Raw genomic sequence first — 9,857 nt, 5'->3', positions numbered from 1 at the left:
CGAAGCTCCTGCAGGTTTTGGACGACGACTCTCAACTCGATTACTGCTGTCTGCAGCGGGGTCTGATCGTCTATTCACAACAGATAAATCCTTTAAGCGAATTTAAGATTCAATTTGTTGAAATGTTAAAGTTGAGTAACTTATAATAAAACCAGCGAATCACTCGAGGAATTATTTGACAACATATACAGTTTTCAAGTGCAAATACACAACTAGGTCAGCGTTTCGCCGCGGTGTGCGAAAAGCGAGTGCGAATGAGACCTCCTGTTTGTGTTGCACTCTCTCTGCGCAGGCTAGCACGCGGGATTTGCCGCTCTCATTGTGATTGTTGTCTGTGGGCGAAGAAGAAACTTTTTGTCTTTTTATTTTGCTCTTCTTTTGTCGCCTTTTCCCAAACGACGCAAAGCGAACATGGCGGACAGTCAAGAGGACAAGCTGTACAAGGCCGAGTATGCCAAGAGCGGTCGCGCGTCGTGTAAGAAGTGCAAGGAAAACATCGCTAAAGACTCGCTCCGAATGGCCATCATGGTGCAGGTTAGCGTCGTTGTCCTCGGCTTCTCTTTGAGCAAAGACACTCGAGCTCAATGGATAATGTCAAGTTAAAACAAAATGACCACACACGGCGTTATCTTTGAATAAAGTTCCCCACCTTCAACTGCTCATGGTTTTTCTTTTGTGGAAAAGTGTCCATTATGCAGACTGAAGCCGTTGTTAGCTTCCTCACGTCCTCGTTCACTGTGAATGATGTTTCATGTTAAGTCACTTTTATTTTCACTAGTGGGAAAGGATGTCCACGTTTTCATGCAAATTCCGATATGAAGTTGATCCAGTGCAAATTTGCATGAAAAGTCAGCGGAATTTATTTGCAGATTTGTTGTATCGATACTGCGTCAGATATCGAGAATCTAGTCGATTTGCACTTCGTGATGACTTTGCAATTTTTTGACTCATCCACTAGGAGCTATTTTCAAAGCAGAGTTCCCAAATTGCCAGACGTTTTGCAGCAGTTTCAGTGATCTTTTAAGTAAACATAGGCCGACACGTATTTTCTTTTTCACAATCGTTACCAATTATCACTGGTCAACGAGGTCGAAACCGATATTTTGGAAGAAGTTGTTTTAGGTGGATGACTGGTTAGCACGTCTACCTCACAGTTCAGCGGTGTAAGGTTCGATTCCGGCTCCTGCCTCCCAAGTTTGCATGTCCCCTAGTGCCTGCGTGGTTTTTCTCCGGGTACTCCAGTTTCCTCCCACATCTCAAAAACGATTGGCTGGCAACCAGTTTAGGGTGTACCCTGCCTACTGCCCGAAGATAGCTGGTTAGGCTTCAGCACACCCGCGACCCTCGTGAGCAGAAGCGGCTCAAATGTTGGATGGATAATTTAGAACACAACATACAATTCTTTATAAAAGTACACTGTTGCTATTACGATGTGAAGTATCTATTATTACATAACAAATGGTTATGATATTTCTGGCTTGTCTTTGCTTCTTTTCCATGTGTCAGTCCCCAATGTTCGATGGCAAGGTCCCACACTGGCATCACTTCTCCTGCTTCTGGCTGCGAGCGGCGGCCCAGTCCCCGGCCGACATCGACGGTTTCTCCGCCCTTCGTTGGGAAGACCAAGAGAAAGTCAAAAAGGCCATCGAAAGTGGCGGAGCTACCGGAGGAGGTCAGTCCACATTCCATGGCCTCAGAAATTCCACACGTCGGAGTGGTCGCTTAATTGTCTTTTTTTTTTATTTGTCCCCCGCAGGAAAAGGCGGTAAGAAAGGCGGTGCGCAAGGGGAGAAGACGCTCAATGGCTTTGCGGTGGAGTACGCCAAATCCAATCGCAGCACTTGCAAAGGCTGCGAGATGAAAATAGAAAAGGTTTGTTCTCACGTCAAATGTCATGCGTTGTCGTATTTCGCCCGCTATTAACTCTTTCAATTCCAGCTATTTAAAAAAAGAGAGAGAGAGGGAGACCCTTGAGTGCCCGCCAACTAATTTCCCTATTTGGCAGCACATTCAATTTCCTGGCTCAACCCGCAGGATCAGATCCGCGTGTCGAAGAAGACGGTGGACCCGGAGAAGCCTCAGCTGGGCCTGATCGACCGCTGGTACCACACGTCCTGCTTTGTGAGCTGCAGGGAGGAACTGGACTTCAAGCCAGAGTACAGTGGCGCCCAGCTGAAGGGTTTCAACACGCTGAAGGCCGAAGACAAAGAGGAGCTCAAGAAGAGGCTGCCGCCAGTCAAAGCGGAAGGGTGAGACCCATGACGTGCATTATTACAATCAATATGGATTTCGGATACTTATTCCGTTATAAAATTTTGTTAACTGATTAAGCAGACAATTAATTAAAAAAATATTTGGGGGAAAAATAATACCTAAAAAAGAAAATCACAATATAAGCTAAAAAGAAAAATTGTAAAATGGACATTTTAAAATTATGATATGAGATGGGAAAATACTTTAAATATCAATAACTACACACACAAATTCTAAAGTATTTTTAAAAAATCTGTAATGTTCAAAATTAAGTGCACAAAAATGTAAAAGAAATGAGTAAAAAAAACTGGGAAATATTTAGTAATATAATAAAATATTCAAACAAAAATATTTTAAAAATGTTCTTTTACATTAGACAAAAGTACCAGAGAGAAAAGAAACATTTGTAGTATTGCTGATCATAAATTGTACTTTTTACATTAAGAAATAAAAATGGAATATTAAGTTGCCATCATTTTGACTTTGAAAATCCCGTTAACTATTTTGAGACACATATGTCAAATGTTAGCAGAACATAATTAGTTGTTTTTAATCACATTCTTATTACATTGATGTTCCCTTTGGAATCAGAACCAATTCAGAATTTTATACAACGTATTGGGATAAAAGTTGGGGAGGCGAAAAAAATCTTTGCTCCCCTCCCTCCCAGAAAGCGCAAAAACGAAGAGGTGGACGGAGTCTCAAAGAAACAGAAGAAGGAGGACGAGGAGGAGACGAAAAAATTGGAAGTGCAATTGAAGGTAACTTTGACTTCCTTTTTATGCGCGTGACGGTCATTTAAAAAAATTTTTTTTTTTTGAGTATGTTTGCGTGCACTGACAGGAGCAAAGCCAGCTGATATGGGGCATTAAAGACAAGCTGAGGAAGTATTGTTCCGTCAACGACATGAAGGAGCTGCTCATCGCTAACGCCCAGGAGGTTCCTTCGGGGGAGTCCAACGTGAGTGCGAAAGACCTTCCAAAAAAATATATATATAGTGAAGCTTTTGGTTGAATCCCGACTGTGATTGACAGGTGGTGGACAACTTGGGTGACGGCATGGCCTTCGGTGCACTCGAACCGTGCAAGGAGTGCTCTGGCCAGTTGGTGTTCAAGGGCGACGCTTATTACTGCACTGGGAACATCTCGGCCTGGACAAAGTGTGTGTACAAAACCACTAAACCTGAACGGAAAGACTGGGTCACCCCCAAGGTATGGCCTCTAAAAACCAGTGCATGCGTGCGTGGCGAGTTTACAGAAAGCGTGACTTACGATGATTCAAGTAGGGCTGCAATGATTATCCAAATAACTCAAATATAAATTGACTCAAATCCACGAACACAAAAAATATATTTCCAATATATTTAAAAATAATAATATAAATAATATATTTAAGATATATTTTTAAGTAAAAAAAAGAACAAAATAGCTTTTTTGTTATTTTTCAATTGGCTGGATTTTACTAAAATAAAATTATTGCAAACGCCACAAAAAAGTTTGTGAATGATAAGAAAAATCAAATCATCTGTTGTGAGTTTTATTTTTTGTCCCCAAAAAATTTAAATAATTAGAATTGACTTTTTTCAGTATAATTTTACATAAATAATAATAATACATAAATGAATTCCCAAAAGAAAATTGCAAAAGTCACCAGACGTTTTGGTTTTCAAGTCAAGTCTACACTTAAAAAAAAAAATCTTACATTCATAAATATGTAATACCCCAAAACAAAAAATGATTTACAAAAAAAAAAAAGTTGTTAAAAGAATGATTGCTTTGGTGTTAGCTTGTGATGCTATTGCCGTTGCTGTAACAACCATGTTACCATGTCTTCTTATTTTAGGAATTTCATGAGGTTCCTTTCCTGAAGAAGTTCAAATTTAAGCGTCAGGACAGAGTTTACCCGAAGGAGGCTCCCGCTCCGAGCCAGCCCGCGGTCAAAGCCGAGCCTCTTGCCAGCGCCTCCGGCGCCCTCGCAAAGCCACTACCGGAGGGCGGGCCCCCTGGTGAGTGGCGAGACCCGACATCCGCTTCAGGAACTTGAATGGTCTTAACAGTGCGTGATGGCGATTATGTGCGACAGACAAACCTCTCACCGGCTTCAAAGTGTTGACGATTGGCAAACTGGCCAAGAACAAAGACGACATCAAGGCGGCCGTGGAGGAGCTGGGCGGGAAGATCAGTGGCACGGCCAACAAGGCCTCGCTCTGCATCAGCACCAAGAGTGAGAAACCCTCGCCGCGTATTCTCTTCAAGTCCATTTCGTTGACTGAATGTGTGATGTAACACTCGGCAGAGGAGGTGGAGAAGATGGGCAAGAAAATGGAGGAGGCCAAACAGGCGGGCGTGCGCGTGCTCGCCGAGGATTTCCTCACCGACGTCAAGTCGTCGGGCAAAGCGCTCCAGGAGCTCGTCTCCCTGCACGCCATCTCCCCGTGGGGGGCTGAGGTCAAAGTGGAGGCTCCCCCGTCGGCGCCGGCTCCCCCAGCTCCTTCCAAGTCGGGGGCGATGGCTGCTTCTAAGAGCACCGGCAGAGTGAAGGAGGAAGAAGGTAAAAAAAAAAATTTGAATTGTAATTGAATTGGATTTATGTGAGACGGGTTACATCGTATAAAAATATGTCCAGTCCTGCCTTGCTACTTTGTGACTTCAGTGTAACTTTTTATTTTTCTTTACCATCGCTGTTTACCTCGCTATTTGGCGACAGGAAAGAGCAAAGCCAAGAAGATGAAACTGACGGTCAAAGGAGGTGCCGCTGTCGATCCAGACTCAGGTAGACTCACTTAAAATATCCTACGACCCCCCCCCCCCCCCAAGCTTCCTCTTCTCGGAACTTGATGAATATTTATTTATTTATTTCCCTTCACCAGGTCTGGAGAACAGCGCTCACGTTTTGGAGCAAAACGGTAAAATGTACAGCGCCACACTGGGCCTGGTGGACATCATGCGGGGAACCAATTCCTACTACAAACTGCAGCTGCTGGAGGACGACGTACAGAAAAGGTTTCCGAACAAACATTCAACACAGATAATATGACAATACGCGAATTCAATGTTTCTGCAGATTACTGAGTCACTTTGAGTAAAGCTTCTTGGTTTGTCTGCACGGCTGTGTTATACTGCCGCCCGGTGGCCAAAGCGACGCACAACAGAAGGCGTCGCCATGATTGAATCAAGATGCGCAAATCTGTTCAGTTCTTGACATTTGATTTCATGACATTTTTACTGCATGTTTTCCATGCCGATTTTTCTTCGGCGCAGGTACTGGGTGTTCCGTTCGTGGGGTCGAGTGGGCACCACCATCGGGGGCAACAAGCTGGATAAAATCGGCGACAAGAACTCTGCGCTCAACAACTTCCTGTCGGTGTACAAGGAAAAGACGGGCAACGAGTGGGGCGCCTCCAACTTCACAAAGTACCCCAACAAGTTCTACCCGCTGGAGATCGACTACGGACAGGTTGGGCCCAACACACACACACGCACACGCACTCGTGCGTTTCCCTGTTGGTATTGACAGTATTGGGAATGGCAGGACGAAGAAGCCGTAAAGAGGCTGACGGCCACCGCGGGAACCAAGTCCAAGCTGGCCAAACCCATCCAGGATCTGATCAAACAGATCTTTGACGTGGAAAGCATGAAGAAGGCCATGGTGGAGTTTGAGGTAAAGTTTTCCACTTTTAACTTTTTCGGGGTATGCTCAAAGCGATGCGGCGGTTGACGCACTTTTGCAAGTCAATGTTTCCTTCTCTTGTTTCTAGATTGACCTGCAGAAGATGCCGCTGGGAAAACTGAGCAAGAGGCAAATTCAGAGCGCTTACGCTCTCCTCACGGAAGTGCAGCAGGTCAGTTGACGTTAGAAAGGAAAGGACAAAAAAAGCTTTGTTCCAGCACATTTTGTTTTGTTCCCCAGCATTCCTAAAAAATTGAGATCAATAAATTTCAATTTTGTGAGACTACATTTGTATTTTTACAAAGCAAAAAAATCTGTAAGGGCATAAATTGCTAATTTAGTATCACAGCATTACCAGTAAAAGTCACAGTCTTAAATTGCAACATGTCATTCCACTAAAATTAAATCATACTTGTATCTAAAAAAAAGTAATTAATTGAATTTTTAATTGTAATTGTATTTGCATTGTCATATTTTTACAAGAAAAACATCACTGTTTTACTTCAATTACATTAGGAGGGAAAAAAAAGTTGAAATGTGATTTTTTTTTTGGAGAGTAAAATATGAAAAAATCAAATATTACTTAATCTTAAAAAAAGGGGACAACCTTTCTCATTTTATGACAGTGTAGGTAAAGTAATAAAGGTTATTACTGTTTGTTATAACCTACAATCGAGTGTTATTTTCCCCATTAAAACACACGTTGCAAAAATGACTTCCTTGATGTAGGCGGTGTCCGACCGTGTGCCCGAGTCGCACATTTTGGATCTGTCTAATCGCTTCTACACGCTGATACCGCACGACTTTGGCATGAAGAAACCGCCGCTGCTCAGCAACCTGGACTACATTCAGGTACGCACGTGTGACCTCCAAGTTCTCCGCTTACACAAAACCAGCACAGGAAGTGACAAAAATGTATAAAAAATTGTGCACACGTCACCATCTAGGCCAAAGTTCAAATGCTGGACAACTTGTTGGACATTGAAGTGGCTTACAGTCTACTGAGGGGAGGAGCGCAGGACAACGAGAGCGACCCCATCGATATCAACTATGAGAAACTTAAGACCAAAATTGAGGTTAGGATGCTTCCCCCACTTGATCACTCCTTTTGTTTTTTTTTGTTTTTTAAAGGGATTTTACTCATCAAAATGTTTGTTTTCTGGTATGTTTCTCAGGTTGTGGACAAGGCCACGCAGGAGGCTGAAATCATTATGCAATATGTGAAGAACACGCACGCAGCCACGCACAACACGTATACACTGGAAGTACAAGAGGTAAGTCGTCCTCGGGCGGAAATGCTGATTGCATGTCAATGTAACGCTACATGGTCACAAACGTCATCGTTGTCTTAACTGTACAAGGAAAATCCGAGTTGTGTGAAGGCGTGTTCAACGTAACAAATTCAAGACATTTAGCTCATTCAATTTAGATGGCCGAAATTTTCTCGCATAAAGTTCCCGCCCAAAAAACCTGATTCATTCTCAGTGACACATTTTTAAAAAAGTAATAATAATAATAATTCACTTTATTCAGTGCCATTGCACATTATGCTATAGATTTGAAATTCATATTTTTTTCAGTCAGCGTTTCAGGCTCCGCTCGCAATATCTACAAAAACTATAAATTACAAAATTTTGTCTTTTAAAAAAAAAAAAAAAATCAAGGTTAAGTGTCCACATTTTTCAAGAACAAATTTTGTAATTGTACCTGAGTGAAATGACTTTGGTTTTAGATTTTCAAAATCAACCGCGAAGGAGAACGCCAGCGCTTCCAGCCCTTCGAGGAGCTGCACAATCGTCAGCTGCTGTGGCACGGCTCGCGGACCACCAACTACGCCGGCATCCTGTCTCAGGGTCTTCGCATCGCCCCTCCGGAGGCCCCAGTGGTGAGTTTTTTTTTTTTTTCCACCAATCAGCGCACATCTCCTTGAGAAGCATCGTTTCAAATCAGGCTGTGCTTTTTAGACCGGTTACATGTTCGGCAAAGGCGTGTACTTTGCCGACATGGTGTCCAAGAGCGCCAACTACTGTCACACCTCGCAGTCGGACCCCGTTGGCCTTCTGCTGCTAGCGGAAGTCGCCCTCGGCAACATGTGAGTGACTCCTTGGACATCTGCCGTAAAAGAAAATTTAAAAAAAAGTCTGATATTGATTGTGTTCATATTTCTTTTCTTCATTCCAGGCATGAACTGAAGAAGGCTTCGCACATCACCAAACTACCAAAGGGCAAACACAGCGTAAAAGGTGCGGCGCTCGCAAAATAGTACCTGTCTTGCTTTTTTTTTTTTTTTTTTTTGTCATCTTTTCGTGAACAAAGTGGTCGTGTTCGGAAAAGTGAGAAAAAGATTTAATTGTAATTCTGAGACTTTTACAACTTGGATTGTTGTAATGATACAAGAAAAAAAAAGGATGAATTCTAAGAAATGTTTCCATTGTTAGGAGAGGCGTAAGAACATGTTATGAAAATAACTAGATTTTTTTTTTAAATTTTACTTTGGTGTTCTAAATCACAAAAAATGCCTTTTTATGATTTGAGAGTAAAAAGGTTGGAATTTTCCAAGAATTGAGTAATTTAAAAAAAATTATGATTTTTAGAAGTCAAGTTTAGTTCACAAGAAAATATAATTTTTTAAATATTTTTTTATATAAAAGTTTTATGATTTTTTTTTACTTTATCTTAATGTTACAAGAAAAAAACTAATATAATCAAAATATAATTATAATATTTCTAGAAAAATATTAATCTTCTGAGAATTAAATTGAAGCGTTTCTCCAAGAATCAAATAATAAATAGCGAGATAAAAGAAAATGGCTAAAGATAAAACGGATAGATCACATAGTCTTTCTCATCTCTAATAAAGTCAAAATATATGTATTTGTTTGTTTGGTCATTCCTTGCAGGCTTGGGTCGAACCGCTCCCGAATCGAGCGCCACCACCACCTTAGACGGCGTCGAAGTGCCTCTGGGAAAAGGAGCCAACACCAACATCGACGACACGAGTCTCCTGTACAACGAGTATCCTTCCAGCCCACGGCGCACAAGCCGTCCCTTTCGTCTTGTCATTATTATTACACTGGTCCTCGCTTTTCCTTAACCGTGGCGACAGATACATCGTGTACGACGTCGCCCAAATAAACCTCAAATATCTCCTGAAGATCAAGTTCAACTACCAAACGTCTTTGTGGTGAGCTACGCAAACGACAGCGCCATCGCGTCCGGGAGCCTCACATTGATTCCGATACTCTTTAGTCACTTTACGCTACTTTTTCGGCAGCTTTACTAGCTAACAGTCTCAGTTTGTATCCCGTTAGGTGCGCGGAAAGCCATGTTTCTGGTTAAATGTGGGTAGTTTGTTTTTTTTCTGCTTGGAAAGACAACAACAAGGATGCCAGGTTTGGGGAAGGAGCGGGAAACTGGTGAGAGCATTTGAGCCGGCCCACCACGCAAATTGAAAAAAAAAAAAAAAAAGAAACACATCAAACACCCTCATGAAAATAACGAAAAACATTGTCGCCACAAATGCGCATCACATATAATAGTCAACATTTAAAGGACGACCGGTTGCCCTCTTCTGATTTTGGAGCGATTTCTTACTGACATCTACTGGTCTGGTCTCTTTTGAAAATACTGTACGGAAGGAATCCCCTTCGACATGTATATATTTGCATTGTCTTTTTTTTCTTCATGCATCTTCTCTAGCAAAATAAATAAAATGCTTTTCCGAAACTGCAATGTCTTTTGTGTGTCCATATGTCATTGAAATTCATCCTCTATCGGATTCCGGTCAGGTGATTGATTTGACCATTGTGTAACATCACACTTGGTTGCGGACAAGTCTTTCATATGTGCTAAATACGTGCTCGGAATATAATATATCCATTTTTGATTTTTTTATGCCTCTATTAAGCCATTACGACCCCCAGATGGTTCCCACA

General features: G+C 42.0%; 1 protein-coding gene across 1 annotated transcript; it reads left to right on the top strand.

The window, feature by feature from the left end:
• The first annotated feature begins 255 nt into the window (after positions 1-255).
• On the top strand, positions 256-9,399 carry parp1 (poly (ADP-ribose) polymerase 1). The gene is made up of 23 exons (XM_088285905.1): positions 256-534; positions 1,507-1,672; positions 1,757-1,872; positions 2,035-2,249; positions 2,924-3,014; positions 3,097-3,213; positions 3,288-3,464; positions 4,096-4,258; positions 4,336-4,476; positions 4,549-4,803; positions 4,960-5,025; positions 5,123-5,255; positions 5,514-5,709; positions 5,785-5,913; positions 6,011-6,094; positions 6,652-6,774; positions 6,870-6,998; positions 7,098-7,196; positions 7,655-7,807; positions 7,887-8,014; positions 8,104-8,165; positions 8,823-8,937; positions 9,029-9,399. The coding sequence occupies exons 1-23, from the start codon at positions 412-414 to the stop codon at positions 9,108-9,110; spliced, it is 3,063 nt and encodes a 1,020-aa protein (XP_088142031.1). The 5' UTR covers positions 256-411; the 3' UTR covers positions 9,111-9,399.
• The last annotated feature ends 458 nt before the right edge of the window (positions 9,400-9,857 follow it).

Source organism: Idiotropiscis lumnitzeri, chromosome 21, assembly GCF_059441095.1.
Source record: "Idiotropiscis lumnitzeri isolate Australia: NSW breed Sydney's pygmy pipehorse chromosome 21, RoL_Ilum_1.0, whole genome shotgun sequence".
Taxonomy (NCBI): domain Eukaryota; kingdom Metazoa; phylum Chordata; class Actinopteri; order Syngnathiformes; family Syngnathidae; genus Idiotropiscis; species Idiotropiscis lumnitzeri.
Note: the sequence above shows the minus strand (reverse complement) of the source record. Positions and strands in the feature narration are given on the sequence as shown.

Bases quoted from the DNA above. Each gene is read 5' to 3' on its own strand.
- parp1 (XM_088285905.1), top strand. From the start codon at position 412: ATGGCGGACAGTCAAGAGGACAAGCTGTACAAGGCCGAGTATGCCAAG. The intron at 2,250-2,923 runs GTGAGACCCATG...CCTCCCTCCCAG, and splicing joins CCGCCAGTCAAAGCGGAAGG to AAAGCGCAAAAACGAAGAGG. The intron at 3,214-3,287 runs GTGAGTGCGAAA...TGTGATTGACAG, and splicing joins TTCCTTCGGGGGAGTCCAAC to GTGGTGGACAACTTGGGTGA.